At 40.1% G+C, this 18,907-nt stretch overlaps 2 protein-coding genes across 4 annotated transcripts; both read left to right on the forward strand.

The window, feature by feature from the left end:
* Positions 1-784: 784 nt before the first annotated feature.
* On the forward strand, positions 785-7,492 carry zgc:153675 (uncharacterized protein LOC768179 homolog). Its single transcript, XM_037780029.1, has 3 exons — positions 785-1,125; positions 3,371-3,467; positions 6,041-7,492. The coding sequence occupies exons 1-3, from the start codon at positions 1,117-1,119 to the stop codon at positions 6,325-6,327; spliced, it is 393 nt and encodes a 130-aa protein (XP_037635957.1). The 5' UTR covers positions 785-1,116; the 3' UTR covers positions 6,328-7,492.
* A 1,856-nt stretch (positions 7,493-9,348) lies between these two features.
* hgh1 (HGH1 homolog (S. cerevisiae)) lies at positions 9,349-16,104 on the forward strand. Of its 3 annotated transcripts, XM_037782046.1 has the most exons (11): positions 9,349-9,510; positions 10,755-10,877; positions 11,354-11,492; positions 11,697-11,834; positions 11,941-12,092; positions 12,730-12,830; positions 13,628-13,726; positions 14,272-14,363; positions 14,457-14,579; positions 15,532-15,799; positions 15,830-16,104. In XM_037782046.1, exons 2-10 carry the CDS (start codon positions 10,768-10,770, stop codon positions 15,748-15,750), a joined length of 1,173 nt encoding a protein of 390 aa, XP_037637974.1. In that variant the 5' UTR covers positions 9,349-9,510; positions 10,755-10,767; the 3' UTR covers positions 15,751-15,799; positions 15,830-16,104. The 3 variants fall into 3 exon arrangements, with proteins under 3 accessions (XP_037637974.1, XP_037637985.1, XP_037637963.1); XM_037782057.1 differs by having other exon boundaries at positions 10,759-10,877; positions 15,532-16,104; XM_037782035.1 differs by having other exon boundaries at positions 9,350-9,510; positions 15,532-16,104.
* Positions 16,105-18,907: the final 2,803 nt, after the last annotated feature.

Genomic DNA, 18,907 nt, shown 5'->3' on the forward strand with positions numbered 1-18,907 from the left:
ACAGGAAGTACAAATGGACCCAAGCTGTTGCCTAGCAACGCAATTATGTTGCAATCCCGTCAAAGTGCACTAAAACGGAGCGTTTCAGACAGAGGGTGAATACAGGCATATTCAGGCAGAGGAAAATATGGTTTTATGAGGAAAATAACGTTTTTTTTGAGGATTACAAAAGGTAAACATGTTCTAGTAAAAACACAAAATACAAGTATGAACCTGAAAATGAGCACGATATGGGACCTTTAAATAACATTTTCAATGCAAGGCTTTTTATTTGTAACAGAGTATATTTACAGTGTGGTATACACAGTACCTGATCTGAATCCTTCCTCCACCACTGATACTCACTCAGCTTTCAGACTCCACAACCAGCACTGCTCCCAGTAAACCGCTTACACACCAAAAAACTGACAATAACCTTATATTTTCAGGTGGAATTTCATTCATTCATTCATTCTCACTGTGCAATATCATTTTCCACTTGTGCAATTTTGTTAATAGTCAGTTTATTGTCAATACTGTATATACTGCTCTTATTTTTATACTTCCTTCTATTTAAATGGTTCATATTTGGTTACACTTTGTTTATCTCTTTATAACTGTGTCAGCTGATGATCTTGTTTTTTGCACTATCCCCTTTGCTGCTGTTCACTGAAAATGTCCCCACTGCGGGACTAATAACGGAATACCTGATCTGATCTGATCTTATCACCTCAAAACGCTGAAGTTGTCCACCTCATCACTAAGATGGGTTTTATTTTGAAGGGGCTAAACGGAAGTCCAGTGCGTTGCAGTGTGTAGTTTGACCGTGTGTGTGTGTTGTGTGTGTGTTGTGTGGTTGAAGGCGCCACGTCGGCAGAACCAGCAGGCTGAATAGAGAGCTGCGTAGCTCAGCCTGTAACAGACCGACTGACTGAGAGAGAGGAGAAGTTAGAAAGCAGCAGATTAATGAAGATAAAGGAGTGAAGAAACCTTGAAGAAGAGGCAGCTGGCAGTCTGAGCAGCAGAGAGAAACACACTTTGATCTACAGCAGAGTTTAGGTTCAGAGGCTGAAACAGAAGCTGCAACTGTGTCAAGTTTCTCTGCCAGGTGTGTTTGAGGCAGAAGCTCTGGGAACAATGGTGAAGGTAAGGACTAACCAGCATCCTTTATTAATGTTACAATGTGTTTAAATGTGCTTCACTAACAGTGTGACTGGTGGGTTTTTAGCAGCATGTTAGCTGTATGTGGTTTTTCAGAAACAGGCTACACCAGTTATGATGATTTTAATATGACAAGAGTTATTTTATTAGGTGTTAAACCCTTCAGGAAATTTGGCTTCTTCCTCTCTTCTGAAAAACAACTAATTTTCTTCTCCAGCAGCATTAAAGTGAGGCGTCACAGCTTCCTGCCAATGTTACTCAAACAACTCTGATCCAGCAGTGCCAACTCCTCATGTAATAAATAAAAAAGAAAAACTCCTTTTTTTTTTCATTAGATTTGGTTTCCAGGCTCAACAGTGGCAACATTTATCAGATAACAAGGTTCCTTATCTTTGGGATCTGGGCCCCCTTTTTTTGTGGGTCACAAGGAAAAAGAAAAAAAAGTAGGGGGTGGAGTGATGGTTTGAAAGATGATTATAGGAAATTACATTTCTATTTTAAAGCATGTGAAATATGCACTGATATGAAGCTTCCACGTGTCATTTTCTAATCAAAGAATCATAGTCTAGTTGCAGTTTCTCACCTGTAATAAAGACCTCTGACCTGCAGTGACATGGCCACCAGTCAGCTGGATCTCCTGCTCATGTTCAGTGTAGCTGCCACCTGTTCAACCATTTATTTATTTATCAGATTATATTTGATCAAACAAAACATGAGCAAAAGGGCCAAATTGTATTATCATTCCATCATCGGTGATTTAAAAAGAGAAAAAGAAAGGAAATATTATTTAATGAGATAAAAAAATGTATGTACCCACACATAAATATGTATACAAATAATTTAAAAAAAAAAAAAAAACACCCGATAAACAGATCAGGTTGAAATAAATAAAAGGGCCCTAAATTTCAACGTCATCTTTAGAGTGTGATAAGTATAAGTAGTCAGATAATTATATGTTTGAATATGACTCGGACTCCAGCCGCCTAGACGGAGATTCATATCTGTTATTTAGCTGACATAAATAGATTTTCTTGCACAGAATGACAGGGTTTGAAATAATTTTCCCTTTTTATAAATCACCTTTAAAATCTGAACTTTAAATGCCGTGCAACGAGAAGAGAAGATTCAACTCAACAGAATTCATGAAAGTGAGACTTTCGTGACAAGAGGACCAGTCTGTAGTTTGTGTTTAGGACTTAATTAAAAGGTATTATTATATCATTTATCAGCTCATTTATGCTACACAGGAACAACAACAACACGCGTCACTCACTACCTAATCCGACATTCTTCCCGATCCGTACTGAGCATGTGCAACTCTCAACAGAGATGAGAAAGAAGCGAGATGGCTCACTCGTTCGCTACTTCCATCATCGGCTCCAAAATCAAGTACCGATTGGGCAGGTGCTAGCGGAGAGTGTATCGTTAGCTAGAACTAGCAAAATGTCAGCAATTTGGCAATATTTTACACTGCAAAATCCCACCAGTGAAACGTGTTTTTAATGCACTGATATCGGATCGCTACCTGGTATCGGCCGATACGCAAGTTCAGGTATCGGAATCGATATCGGGAAGGAAAAAATGATATCGGAACATCTCTACTTTTTTTGATACCTTACCTTCTTAGTATGTATTTGGTACTTCACTTCTATAAAGTTTGGGGATTCACAAGAGACATATAACAAAAAATAATGGTCAAAATCTGAGTCAAACTGCAAAAACACTGGATCCTACATTTCCCACAATGCAGCTGGTTAGCATCTTTCATGAGATCGACCCTGCCTGGTAAACACCTAACGTCTTACAAACTCTACAACTCCAGTTTTTAACAGCAGGCATTCTTATAAATTATAAATTTGTTGTCTTTAAGCTTAAACTGAGATAACCTTGATGACATCATTATGACATCATCAAGGTTATTTTACAGACTTGATGAAGCTTTCTCTTTTGTGCCCCTTTAAATGTTTGGTCTAAATGAATGAAATTCTGTCTAAAATTTGCTAAATTGTCATTGAAACCTTATCTATCTAATCAAAAAAAAAGTCAAGAAGATTGTGAATATGATAGTTAATGCTAAATTTCAGTTTGTGACAGTTTTTTTTTTTACATATATTGGTCACACAAGTATTCAGGTTTGAGGCATGTTCTATAAGTATTTAAAGTAGAGAAGTGCTGTGCAGGTTGTCGTATTCAGAGTAAAGAAAGCCTAGGGTTTTCCTTTGTTTTTCAGAATGTGAACAGCGTTAACGTGGAGCCCCAGCCTGGGACCAGCGTGGCCCTGGACGAAGCTGAACCCGCCGAAAGCGCCGAAAGCCAACCTACAGAGGGTAAGCAGCGAGCTCCCCAGGCAGCGGCTAAACGCTGAGACATCAGCAGGGAATATGGTGCAATCTGTGCTCATGTGTTGCTCGCTGCTATTTCAGAAACTGTTGGTTTGTCAGGGGAGTATGTCTGTTTGTGTAAGAGCGACTGCAGCTCCAACCTGCTATTTGTGTCGTGACGCTGAGACACTTTGCACCAGTTAAGTCCCCTGTTGCTGCTCTCAGTAAACAAACACCACTGTTCATAATAGATGGAACATCATTCTGTTTTCAGTATCAGTTCTGATGACAGTTTACTCACCAGGTGAACTGTAAAGATCAAACCATCAGGGCGGGTTGTTAAGAAAGATACACTCCTAGTTATCTTATAGCAACAGTAACTAAATTTCATCTCAGCTGGTCCAAACTTAAATATCTCAACAAACATTACATAGAATACTATGAAATTTGGTTCAGATCTTAGTCTGTATATAAAGATGGACGACGCGTCTCCACTTCCTCCCACTGTACCGAAGTGAAGCCAAAATATCCCGGATACGGGAGCTGGCATCTTGAGATTTTTACGTCATATGGAGCCAGAGTCTGCGCTGTAGTGATCGGGGGTTGGTGGAGCCGCGGTATGGAGGTCCCGCCCACACACCTGCCCATACCAATCACGAGAGAATCACAGCTGTCAATCATGACGTCCCGGCCCCTTTTTATAGCATCAAACTAATTAAAACCAACTTGAACACTTGAACATACATCAGCTTGACAAGAACTATCTAAAATGACAGAAACGATCTTTCAGAAAAATGTATTTGATGTGTACTTTGACTTTTTTAGTTTGGCCCATGTCCCATCCGCTAATATGGAGGAGGTGAGATGTACAAGGCACGTTTGGGGAGCTGTCATGTCGTCCGTCTTTATAGTTTTTGGTTCAGACATTCATGGTGTCCAGAGGATGAACCCTAATTCTTCGGTAATCCCTTGACTTTCCCTCTACCGACACCAGCAGGTCAAAGTTTTCACAGATCCAGTTAAGATCTAGATGTATTGGCAACACCTGCAAAAGTAATGATATTCCCATCAGCCTCAGCTCTACTTTGTGTTTAGTGCTAATTAGCAAGTGTTAGCATGCCAACAGGCTAAACTAAGATGGTGAACGTAGTAAACATTATACCTGTTAAACACCAGCATGTTAGCATTGTCATTGTCAGCATGTGCTCAAAGCACTGCTGTGCTTAAGTGCAGCCTCACAGAGCCACTAGTGTAGCTGTAGACTTTTAATGTTGTTAAACTCAGCATAGTTCACGCCTGCATTTCACAACATCAGCAGCGAGCTGGGGGAAACCTTGTTGTCATTAGGTGAAGGGGTTGGGTGGCTTGCTATTCCCAAAAGCTTTACCCGCAGTTTACACCAGATGAGAGACATCAGCAACACACAAGGGCTGCTAATGTTCAATCCACGTCAACTTGGACCTCTATTATAGTATCACTGCCCTCAGAGCCAGCTGACCTCTCAGCATCACAGACAGCAGGAAAACAGCTATGACAAATATCAGAAAGGCAGAGGATAGCTGAGGTGATATTTTATAGTTTTCAGCAAAGCTCATGTGCAGACCCAAACCAGCAATGAGTTGATTTTATAACAAGTATTTACTGTGTATCCAAAGCCTGATCTTCTTCCTCTGTGCCACAGTGCTCCATTGTTGTCCAAAAACTATTAAAAACACATCAGTGAGCCACACTGTTGCACTGGGCGACATGTTCCTTCATCACCATGAACACACACACACACACTCTAGTTTATTTTGACTCAATCCCACATACACCGTCCTGCTGCCACAAATACTCACTAGAACACCAAATGTAGATTAATCCGCCGCTGAAAATAGTCCCCAATAAATGCACTATTTCCTCCTGTTTGAGTGGTTAGATAGAAACTACAGTGGCCAGCTGTGGGATTTGTTGACAATAAGAAACATAGAATAACGTCTTATTCTTTAAAGGGGACCTATTATGCTTTTGTGCCTTTTCCCTTTCCTTTAGTGTGTTGTATAGTTTCTTTTGTGCATGTAAAAGGTCTGCAAAGTCTAAAAAAAGCCCGAAGTCCACGCCAAGGGGAGTTACTCTCCCCCACAGAAACGCTGCTCCTGACCTGCCTGCTGTAACATGGTGATGTCTCCAAGTAACACATTTGCATAATACCTTCCTAGCGGTATGCCCTCAAGCGGAGCGTTTCAGACAGAGGGTGAAAAGAGGTGCAGCAGCACAGCCGTTATGAGAAAAATAAACCGTTTTTTGAAGATTACATCATCTAAATATGTTCTATTAGAAACCCTAATACAAGTATGCACCGGAAAATAAGCTTAATAGGTCCCCTTTAAGTAAGCTCCATGAGGAGTATACGGGAACAAAACAGCATTGTTTTTTATTTATTGGTTCACTGATTTTATTTCCGTGTCCACCGTAGCCCTAAATGCAGTCTTGATCTATCATTATAGATATAGTTAGACCATTTTTTACACGGCAGGAGTCCATGTATGGTAGTAGAACAATGGATGTTGATGCTTCATGTATGTTTGATTTGTTTCCAGATTCTGGTAAGGACCACGTGGTGGCAACCCCCAGCATGATGTGGCGGGTGACGGGCGGCCTCTTCAACGTCACCAAGGGAGTCGTGGGCGCCGCGGTGGGCGGTGTGGCCTGGGTGGGCGGCAAGAGTCTGGAAATCACCAAGTCAGCCGTGACCACGGTGCCCTCGATGGGGGTGGGGCTGGTGAAGGGCGGGGTGTCTGCCGTGGCCGGGGGCGTCTCCTCGGTGGGCTCGACGGTCGCCAGCAAGGTCTCGTTCACATCCAAGAGGAAAGACAAGGCTGAGTGAAGAGGAAGAGGAGGATGTCGAGGATGATGATTGATGATGATGATGGACTTGCCCCGCCCTGAGCCAACACAGAGAGAGACTGCCAGCTGATCTCTGTCTGCCAATCTAACTCCACAGTGCCTTCTGACGCCTTTCTCAGTCTTGAACACGAGAGTTTCGTCACCATGCAGAGATCCAGACTTTGATGCAAACACACTACATTCACCGCCGAAAGATTCAGTAATACTACGATACCATGGCAACCCAGAATTACCAGAATGCCGAGTCACTGAAATGCTTCACACAAAGTTCCCCATCTGGCTTGGAGCGGGATTTGTACGTGTGGAAGTGAACATCCGGCTCCAGGCAGATCACATGAACTGGGGTCCACTTCAGCACGTGGTGGACGACTTCATGAATATTTTTATCTGTTTACAATCCAGACAGAGGCTGTCCTCTTTCTCCTCTTCACTGTTTCCTAAACTACACATATTTAGTGACATGTTTATGAATTCAAATGCTGATTTTTAGTCTTTTTTTTTTTGCAAAGGTATTGAAGTACTATTGAAATGCGTGTGGCAATAGTGTGTTGAGAAAAATAAAATTGTTTCAGCGTTTTGAAGCGAGGGATCAGCAACATTCTTCAGTCTACAGGCTTCACTGTGTCTGACCTCCTTTAATCCTTTGGATGAGCCCGGGGCGGTGTTTCACCCAGCAGCCTTGGATCTGCATGTAGGAACACTTCTCTGAAGACTGTAGATACAATCACAAGTTCACCAACACTGGGCTCAGGTCTTTTTTCCACAGCTATGTTATTGTTGAAATATTTTTTCAGTATGTGTGAAATGTTAAAATGCTGCGTTGGACCTTGAAAAGTTGACTTAAAAAAAGAAAAGATTTAAAGAAACATTCAGCAGCATTTGATTCATTGATGGTTGTTTGAGAGGAAAAGTGTCCGATGTTGTCTGAACTGCTCAGTCAGTGAAGGTTGAACTGTGCCTTTAATCAGAAGGGGGACGCTGCAGTGCAGTGCAGGCAACATTGGTGAACGTTTATATGCAATATCAGCATTTCAATGCAACATTTGGAGTGAATGGGAGCTGTTGCTGATGGGACTAAACTATGTGAATGTCTTGTATGTGTTTTGTTTGCCCAATATATCAATAAAGTAGTTTCGAAGTTTAAAGCTGCCCTGTGAAGTTTTCTTGTAAACACACAAAGGTTACTTGTTATCCTTGAGGATTTTCTTTCTCATAAAACATGTTTTAAAGTATTTTCAACGCAGAGTTGTTTACTAGCTTGGTCGTATTCTTCCTCCCTGCCTTTGCTGGCACACTGCAGCTTATCTTGGCGTGTTACCACGACCTGTTCTCAGTGTGTGTGTGGGGTGTGTCGTTGTGTATGACAGGAAACTCCTGTTTTAAATTTCAAGTTAAAGGTGCTCTGTGGAGACTTGTAAACACATGTTCTGTTTAAATTCTGTTTATCCCGGAGGTCTAAAAACACATTATTTTAAGTCCAGCAGTGTTTACATCCATGTTTACCAGCTTTAGTCTTCTTCACTGTCTTTGGGATTGCTGCACATGACGAGTTACAAACTGTCGATCAGAAGAAGAGGACCACTAATGGTAAAGTGGTAAAAAAAGAAAAATTGTTTTTACTCAAAAATAAACTGCAGTCATCTTATTTTAAAGGAATAGTTCAACATTTTGAGAAATTGGTAAAGAGTTAGATGAGAAGACACATCACTCTTGTGTCAGTACGGTAAATATGAAGCTGCAGCCAGTTAGCTTACCGGTGTTACACCATATTCTGTGACCATGGTAACAGTGTGACTGTTGCTTTAAAGCGGGTGAAAGAGAGGCCAAGTAGCCCACCTGACGATAGATGTTGCATATTGTTGTTCAGGCGTAGTAAGGTCACAATGTCTGATGGCTTGTGGAAATTGTGACCTTTATTATAATGTGCTTCTGTTGACCCCTTATTGATTATTTTGGTGTTATTGGTCTTTAAAGAAAGTGAGAGAAATGCCAAATACCTGATAACTACTGGATGCAGGTCAACATTATTATTAAATGTGTTTAATAAAATTCAAATAACAGCCATTTTTGGGGGAAAATTTAAAATTCATGTGTGAACAAAGAGATTGAGGGACTCATACTCTTCTATATCAGAATCAGCTTTATTGCCCACGTATGTGCACAGACAAGGAATTTGACTCTGGTTTTAAGTTGCTCTCAATGTTACACACTTACAGGAAGATAGAAATAAACATACAGCTAAAGACTAGGACAACAAAGCTGAACAAAGAAAGGTACAAACATAGAAATATTATGTACCTACAGGTAGGTGAAATATATATAGACACGTTTATACATAAAATATATAATAAAAAGCATCAATGATCAATAACATACAATGTCTGTATACAAAACTATATACAAATGTTTCTGTAAATTATAAACAAATACAAATAGTGCAAAGGAATAAATATTGAATGGAAGTGTGTATTTTAAACTGTAAATATATGATGTATAATTTGCAGCTAGTTAACTTATTTATTGACATATGTACAACAATTACAGTGAGTAATGAATCTTAGATTACAGGCTCCCTTCAACAATGCTCTGACATGTATAAAATGAGAATTTAAGACATACAATAGTGTAGAAATTAAAATATAGGGATAAAATAATAAGATTAATATATTTAAAATATGAAATCAAATAATATATATTATATTTGTGGTAGACAGGTGTACAGTAATAGTAAAAATTAATGAACTGTAATATAAGCAGGAATGTCGTAAAAGTATATAAAAGTCATATAAAAGTCATATAAAAGGTAGAGATGTGGTGTAAGTTTGCTCACAGTTAAAATAACATTATAGTTGTTTCTGTCGTATTCTTATGGTACAAAATGTCCTGAAAGTACATTTTGGGATGTTATCCAGCTTCAACGAGATCCAGCTGTGGATGTCAAACCAGACACCACCACATGGCGACCACTAGAGGGCGGCAGCGAGCACTCAGCTGGTTGAGCTGCTGGAAAGAGAACCAACGAGGAAGACAACCCGGAAGAGGAGGTGTTTTCACTGCGGTGTCCACATGTGTCCTGTAGTCATGCTGAGTAATGTAAGCAGAGGATTATAAAAGAGGTAAAACAGCGATATGAAGAGTGGACAAGTCTTATAGCTCGTTAAAGGTAAGATATATTAGTTATTATTTAGAGAAACAGACTCCTGGATGTCATTTAGTAGTTCACTAGTTCACTAGTTCACTACAGTGTTTAGTCAAACTGTCAGAAAATGTCATTTCATGTAAACTTTGACTATTTCTTTCTGAGTAATTTAACTGTAGCTGCTGTAGATAACAGTGTATTTACCCAACATGGTTACAAACAGACTTACTGAAGTAAACAAACATGAATAATTCTTTAAGACAGTAGATGAGATAGACTTTATTGTCCCAGTGGGACATTAGCCTTGGTTATCAGTATGAAATCACAGCAAAACAACAGTAAAAACACAAACATTATAAACGGTATTATTGAGGCATTTATGTGGAGATAATAACAGATAAACCTTTGTTGTGTTATGACACAGCAGTCTGCTAAATTACACACATCTCCAGTGTAACAACAGTTTAGAGAATAAAGCTGATTACAGCCCAAACATGCAGGAGATAGACACTGAGTCTGAAACAGATTACACAAATAAACATCTTCTATGTATAATATAGTGTAACACCTGCTGTAAACTCGTAACAACAATGTAATCTGTCAAATGGCTGATTAGTTTGTTATTTTAGGTGCTATAATGACTTTATGACAGCTCACTTTAAGGGTGGACGTGTGTCATTTTAAAGTACAGTATTACATTTAATTTGAGAAATAGCAGTCCATAAATGTCAGTTATCTGAAATTTGAGTTAATGATTACAGCTTCAATGTTTGTTCAATCTTTGATGTCTTATACACAGTGGTGGAAAGTAACCAAGTACATTTACTCAAGTACAGTTTTGAGGTACTTGTACTAAACTTGAGTATTTCCATTTGATGCTACTTTATACTTCTACTCCACTACATTTATCTGACAGCTGGATTAAGACAAAATAGATTTAAAGATTAAAACAATGGTTCCCAAACGTTTTGGCTTGTGACCCCTCACAAAAAACAGTTCTAGCTGAGACGTCTTGTCCCAATTTGTGTGTAGGATTTGATATAAAAGATGTGAAGGGCTCATTCTAAGCTAACAAAAACACAACGATTCTTAGTTTCAGGTGATTATACACTAATGAAAACACAGTTATGAATATTATATTCCATTTCTGCAAATAGATCCCCCGAAATGCTACACACTGGTCCCTTTAAGTGAATTGTCTGTCTCAATACTTCTTCGTTCGACCACATATCATCCTAATGCAAAACTATACTGTTGCTGTTTATCAGACAGTGTTCGAAGATGCTGAGTGATACGGAGGCTGCAGAGCTGCTCTCCTTCCTAAGCCCCAGTACACGTCCTGATGTCAAAAGTCACACCACAGGGTACATCCTGGGACTGTCTGGAAACAGGTAGGACGCTGATGATGATGATGATGATGATGACCTTTACCCATGTTTCTGCTCGCCCCTCTGAGGCTCTCAGCTTGGATACAAATGCTAAACTAGTCCTGAAGCAGACCAGACTGTGACGCTGCCTCGTCCACTGCAGTCCAATGTGATAAACACTTTGAGTTGAACGGAGAGTTGCTTCACAGTGCTGTAGGATTTTATTACTGAACTATGAGCAGGACGCACATTACAGATGTATGTTTCCACATCACAGGTGGCGATCAGAGGCACTAAGATGTACGTTTTAGTCAGGTAAAATGTGAGACTTGACATGTAGGATCTTATAAGCTACACTGCAGGTGTGCTGAAAGAAAAGTAAATTATCAATAAAAGCAGGAACACTCTGACTAAATAAAAGAGAGAAGCTGTTTTGCGTCTGTGATTTCCAGCCAGCAGGATTCCAGTAACTCTCTTTATTTCTGTGTGTTTGTTTTCAGGGATGGCTGTCGCTTCCTCCGCTCTAAACCTGACTTACTTGTTGCCATGTTTGCGCTGACGTCTGACCCCTCTGTTGCTATCGCGAAGGACTGTTTCCACATCCTCGTCAACCTGTCAGCTGACGAGACTCTGCACCAGGTGACTAGTCCTGATTGACCAGCAGATTCCAGTCTAAACAAACTGTTATTGATGAGTTATTGATAAGTAACTCAACTGTCTCAGAGAGGCTGTTGTGATAACAGACATTTGACAAATAAATCAAAACAAAAAGAAATGTCAGCCCTCAGATGTTGTGGATTCAGACAAACAGGTTACAGGTGTTCTTGGTTGTGTCTCATCCAGGTTTTGGTGGAAGATGTCAAAGTTCTTCCGGTGTTGTTAAAGAAGCTTCTGGATCCAGAGTACCTGTTCTCTGATCGGATCTGCTCCATCCTGTCCAACCTGACCCGCCATAAGAAGACCTGCAAGACTGTGTTCAAGGTGGGTCCCAGCTTGACTCAGTGAGCTGCTGATTCCATACAGGTCCACAATGCCTCCCGGGTCATCAGAACCAGATGAGAGATGAAGTGTTTTGTTGCTGTTTCAGGTCCTCCAAGAGGAGGTTGGTCTGCCGAAGCTGGTGGAGATCTTCTGCACTGAAGGTTACAACGAGAAGGCTCAGCTCCACTATCTGGGTTCTCTGTTGTCCAACCTGACACAGCTGCCCGAGACCAGGGACTACTTGATGGACAAGGACAGGTGATTGATTCCTCTGCAGGACAACAACTGATGGTCAGACAGAGGGCAGATCTGCAGCACCCAGCTTTTGGAATTTTTCAAAAATGATATCATCCCCTTTTTTTGCTGCAATTTGTGTGTAAAAAGTGGGCTTTTCCTTCACTATCCTACAGGGCCAGTAGGAATTTAGGGAAGAGACAGAGGAGAGTGACCAAAATCTCTTATATATTATCACCGACCGCACTCACTATATGAACAATACAGCAACAACTACCAAAGATACCCAAAATATATGTTTCTGCTTCAAGTCTATTTTCTTCCTCTTCACATTTGTACATCTGTAACTGCAGTGATTTTTTGTTGGGCTCTGAGCGCTGCCAAAAGGCAGGTGACCCACACTAAATACTGTGCCTGAACGCATCATGTGTGGACACAGACGGAGGACTGGAGCTGCTGCTGCTAACGTGCTGCTTCAGTCAGAGTGCATTAGTCTAAATCAGGAGTAATATTTGGTTCATGAGGCATACTGAAGACAGATACACAAGCTGTTACACCCCCAATATTCACAGTACATTCACTTGAACTCGAGACATTGACATCATTTGGCCCTGCAGCTGCTGCAGCATTTTAAACTTGTGTGTGTGTGTGTGTGTTGCAGGTGTGTAATCCAGAGGTTGTTTCCCTTCACTCAGTATCAGGCATCAGCGGTGAGGAGGGGTGGAGTCGTCGGGACTCTGCGCAACTGTTGCTTTGACCACGGTGAGACACGCAGAGACCTTGTTTACACATGGGCCCTGTTCAGACCTGGTATTAACATGCATCTTGGGTGATCTGATCACAAGTGGACAGCTCTAAGTCCAAGAAGCATCTGAGATGGCCTGAAATATGATGCATTCTTGCCAGATGCTGGAAATGTGATAATACATCCGTCTCTTTTAAGACGTAATCTTCGTCAGTGTCTGGGGAAGTAGCCTCTACAGGGCCTGAACGCTGTGATAACTCCAGAAGTGACTCTGAAATCAGATGAAATAGATCCTTTGACTGAGCGCTAAAATCATTGTAGCAACTACTATCAATTAAAAGGCAGCTAAGAGGCTAAGTAGGCTCTTTACTGTGATGCCTAAAACTAATCCATACTTAAATCCAGATGCGTTTGACTGTTTATTAAATGAAAAGAATGAAAAGAAACAACTGTTATGGATAAATTAAAGTAGGCCCTGACGTGATGTGGTAGTCAACAGAAAATGTCCAAGCCTTACTCACCCTCTTTGTCTAAATCCCATGATCCAAGTGAACAGGTAATTATCCAAAGTGATGTTAACCAAAAGAACGTGTGTAGCCTAAACAAATGATAATAATAATAATAATAATAATAAACGACAGGCTAAATATACACTTTGGCTCCTAAAATCATAATAGTAATTGGACAGAAAGAATAAATCATGTGAGAGATGCTACGTCGGGTATTCAGTAACGTCTTTGTCATGTCCTCACTGAACTGAAGTCCAACATTACTTCCAGTCGTCTGAACGCTAACCTCTCCTCAATCTGTGCAGTCCATCATGAGTGGTTGCTCAGCGACGCTGTGGACATCCTGCCCTCCCTCCTGCTGCCACTGGCCGGTCCAGAGGAGCTGACGGAGGAGGAAAATGACGGTGAGTTTCTAATTAACTGTTTTAGTTAATTCAGTTTATCATATTTTAATAGACAAGTCTGGTGACATTCTCAAAATGTCTTTTTGTCAACAAATACCATACAAAGAGCAAAACCAACAATGAATTGATCTACTGACAAGTATTATCTTCTTCCTCTGTGCCATAGTGCTCCATTGTTGTGTAAAAACTATTAAAAACACAGTGACATGTTCCTTCATCACCATAAACACACTCTGTAGTTTATCTTGACTTAATCCCACAAACTTCGTCCTGCTGCACCAAATACTCAATAGGGTATCACATGTGGATTAATCCGCCGCTGAAAATAGTCCCCAAGAAATTCACTATTTCCTCCTTTTTCAGTAAAGTTGTGACAAACTACAATGACCAACTATTTTAGGAAATTACTGAGCCTTTTTTTGACAAATTAAAATATATATTTGTGAATGTTTATAAAGATTTGTACCTTCAGTAGGAACCACTGGGCTTGGGGCTGTGTGGGCAGGGAAGTCACGCTGAGTCTGAATCTAACATGTGATGTTCAGGTCTGCCTGTGGACCTACAGTACCTCCCCGAGGACAAGAAGAGAGAAGAAGACCCCGACATCAGAAAGATGCTGCTGGAAACACTTTTACTGGTACGACACAACAAACATGCACATCAAACACACAGACACCCCTATAGACTAATGTTTTCATGTTGAGCTCTTTACTGTTTGTCTCTCGTGCAGCTGACAGCGACCAGACCCGGCCGGGACATACTGAAAGACAAGAACGCTTATCTAATCATTAGAGAGTTACACCGCTGGGAGAAGGACGTCCACGTTGCAGCAGCCTGTGAGAAACTGGTCCAGGTAGGAAAGAGCGAATCATCATCTTATAACTGTCAAATAAGTTTTATTTCTATATTACAGTGGTTATCTTCCCTTAACCCTTTAAAACGGCAGTGGGAGATCGTTGATGGCATGATCCTGTTTGAATTGATCTAAAATAATAAACCATAATAGCTAAAGTATTCATTCTTTTTTCATCGGAAGCCTAAGGCTTCTGTAAAAGATAAATGGACTTGCATTTTCTAGTCTTCCGACCACTCAGAGGTCTTTACACTTTATGTCAACATTCACCCTTTCACCCACACGTTCATACACTGATGGCAGAGGCTGCCATGAAACGTGCCAACCTGCTCATCAGGAGCGGTTAAGGGTTCAGTGTGTTGCTCAAGGACACTTCGACACTCTCTCTGGAAGAGCCGGGGATCGAACCAGGAACCTCCCGATTACTAAACGATAGAGCCATGCCGCCCCTATTGTCTGTCTGTCTGTCTGTCTTTCTTTCGCATCATCATGTTGTACGTCCGGACCATTCATGTGAATGTGATATTTCAGGAATACCTGGAATGAATTTCTTCAAATTTGGCACAAACATCCACTTGGACTCAAGGATGAACTGGATAGAATTTGGTGCTCAAATGTCAAGGTCACTGTGACCTCACAAAACACATTTTTGGCCATAACTCAAGAATTCACATTTTAATTATGACAATTTCACACAAATGTCTAACAGGATAAAATAATGAAGTGATGACACTTTGGACAAACATGGATGTAAACTGACACTTGAATGGTTGGCGGAGGCATACAACCACGAGGTGGTAATTCTAGTTTGATTAACCAGGAGTTGGGCTGTGTCGTCACTGCCAAGATGGTGGCGGGCAGAACCACCCACTTTGAGCTTCACAACGGCTAAACCTACAGGAGACGTCACGGAGACTGCGTCCATATTTGATAGTCTATGGTCTCCCTCCAGGTGCTGATAGGAGACGAGCCAGAGCAGGGGATGGACAACCTGATGGAGGTGGAGATTCCTGAGGACGTGGAGGTGAAACTGAAGGAGGCAGACACCAAAGAACAGCAGGAGCTGGAGAAAGAGGCGGAGCAGATGAGACAGGAGGAGGAGGAGGAGAGGAAGAAGAAGAGTGATGCAGAGGAGACAGACAAAGAACAGGAGAGTGGACTGATTCGATAAAGCCTGTTTTTAGAACTGGCTTCATCTACTGTATCTGTTAAAGTGATGGCTTTTTGTCGTTGTTCATTACGACTTTATTCAAGACGTGACAAGACGTTTAGAAAAAGCCACGATGCTGTGTGATCTCTGTCAGCTGGTCCACAGACGGAGCGGTATCACTGCTGGAGAACAGCACTGAGTTGAAAAGGCTACATCATTTATTACTGAATTTATTTGCTATTCCTCTTTCTTACACCACAAGGGGAAAAAATAATTTCATAGATGGATCTAACATCAGAAAAAGTCTCAACATCTCATAATTGCCTCATTCACAGTGTTTCATGATTTTATTATCATTTTTATTAAAAATGACAATAAATGACAAATAATGACAAAATTATTACAGTGGTCCGAAAAGTGGAACAAGCATTACAAAAACGAATGCCTACATGTCGTAAAGAGGACCTGTTATGTTTGTTGTGCTTTATCCCTTTCCTTTAGTGTTATATAGTTTTTTTGTGCATGTAAAAAGTCTGCAAAGTTACAAAGCCCAAAGTCCACGCCAAAGGGAGTTCCTCTCCCCCAAAGAAACACTGCTCCCGGAAACGGCTCGCTTGAAGTCCCACCTTTTCTTCCGCAACGTGGTGATGTCACCAAGTAACACACTTTGCCTAGTTTGACAAGCCCTCAAACAAAGCTAGTTAGAGCGGAGCTGGAGCAGAGTCCGAAGAGTTTGGTTTGGTTGACCAATCACAACAGAGTGGGCTGACCAATCAGAGCGGACCGGGCTTTTTTTTAAAGCATGTAAACATGGTCTAGTAGAAACCCAAAATACAAGTATGAACCTGAAAATGAGCATAATAGGTCCTCTTTAAATGTAGAAGTGACTTATTCAGATATGAGACGACATGTAAAATTGCCAACACTGTGTAATGAGGAGCATTGTGGCCTGCTGAGGACAGAGATATCACCTTCTGGTTGGGTTCTCAGACTGTTCTCACCTTATCACTCTTAATTTCCACTTTAAGTAGGTTTAAAGTTAGAAAAGTACTCTTATTCCTTTCTGTCGGACAGTATCCTATACTGTACGTTGTGTATCATGCTGTTCCAGCTCTTCATTGAAGCTATATGACGTTTACACTGAGTGAAATATTCAAACCCAAGACACCTTTCCCCCAAATAGAAATATTCTTCACATCTGCTGCATGATTTCAAACGGCTCTTTGGAAACTCTGAGATCTCTACTAGAATTTAAAACAACGCTCTGTGAGTTTGTTTGGATACACAGCGTGAGATCGTAATGACTGTTCTGTGACCTGTTAGGAGGTTAAAGGAAAGATCCTCCTTAAAACATTGGACATCATTATAAACTACGCCAGATGTACATTACATCAGTGTTTGTTGATATGTCTCCATATATTCTGGTGTCATTAAAATGTGTTATAAGGACAGTTAAGAGATTATAATCCCGTACCAAATAAAATAACAGTATTACCACTGTTCATTTATTTATATAATCCTCCGTGTGCTATGAAATGAGCTACAAGGGTAACATCTGAACCCACCTTTGTATTATTATTATTATGTCACACATGCAGTCTGTACTGTACTGTGCCTCTTTCAGTGTAATATTTCTCAAACACGTCACTGCTCCTCTAGAGCCACAGAAGACATTATACCACAGTTTTTATAACCAGCAGAGTGCCCCTTTAATTAATTTATAAACTAAAAATAGCTATGGTAAATTGGTTAATTGCATTTCCTTTTTCAAATAAAAGTGAAGTAAACATCATTGATCTTGCCAATTAATAATTCTGTTTTCTTATTCTGTTGTTAAATGACGAGTAAACGATTGACTTTCAAAATGGAATCAAACATTATTTGAATTTAATTACATTCAAAAAGGCTTTTACGTTTTTCTCTTTGGTTATTCCATTTAATTAATGTGTCTCTCAGAATACATTTAGTTCCTACTTTTACATTTTGCATTTTACTTTTTGTTCCATTTACTGATGTGTCTGCCGGTCACGTCTCTCGTTTTCTGCTTTATAATTTAGAGTTACATTTTTTGGCTACCTTAAAAACCTCCTTCTCGCGGAGCATCCAATTAAAAACCCCTTAATGCATTATAATCTATTTATATATCCATTAGGGCTGTCAACGATTAAAATATTTATTCACGATTAATCTCATGATTGTCCATAGTTAATCGCGATTAATCGCACATTTTTATCTGTTCAAAATGTACCTTAAAGGGAGAGTTGTCAGGTATTTAATATTCTTATCAACATGGGAGTGGGCAAATATCCTTGCTTGCAAATGTATGTATATATTTATTATTGAAAATCAACAGCAACACAAAACGATGACATGTATTGTCATCAGAAACCCTCACAGGTACTGCATTTAGCATAAAAATGAAGGCTCTTATAGGTACAAATTAAGGGGTACCAGTAAAGACTTTCTACCCTTTAAAAATCCTTTTCTGTGCAGAAAATCCATTAAAACCCCCAATATCATGTATCATAACCCATTATTTTATCCTTTAATTCACCAGTAATATGTGGTAAACCAATTCATAATAATAAAAATAAGAATCCTTTAAGATATCTTTTATTTGCACCTGAAAATATCTCAGTTAACTGAAAGTTTTGACTGTCTGGTGTGATGTGAATCAGCAGCTTCAATCATGTTGAATTTGTCTTCTTTTAATTCAAACTGACATGTTCTCCTTCTTTTTAGATAATCAGTCTTTATAAAATAATCTATTCATCTCCTGATACTGAACGGCTCTCACTGATTTCTGGTCAGATTTTCACCAAACTTCAGGAAAAGAGGACAGTTGTTGCTCCACTGAGGTAGTTTTTACATGACACTGATTTACCAGAAGGGGGTGTCGGAGTCATTTCTCCACACTGACGTTGATCTGAAACCAGCAAGAACTGCACTGCTGCTCTCCTCTGTGGGAAGTTGAAAATAAACAGACGGAAATTTAAGAATGATTCAAGTATCTCACGATGAGACTCCATAGTGAGTCAAAAAGCTTGAAGTCAAATCATTTGAACTTAATACGTGCAAAATATGTCATCATGTTTATATTTTGTTTGTTTGTATATTAAGTTCCCCATTAGCTTTTTGTAGTTTTGTGTCCGAACTCTGATAAATTCAGATGATCTCT

The sequence above is a fragment of the Sebastes umbrosus genome, chromosome 1 (assembly GCF_015220745.1).
Source record: "Sebastes umbrosus isolate fSebUmb1 chromosome 1, fSebUmb1.pri, whole genome shotgun sequence".
Lineage (NCBI taxonomy): Eukaryota > Metazoa > Chordata > Actinopteri > Perciformes > Sebastidae > Sebastes > Sebastes umbrosus.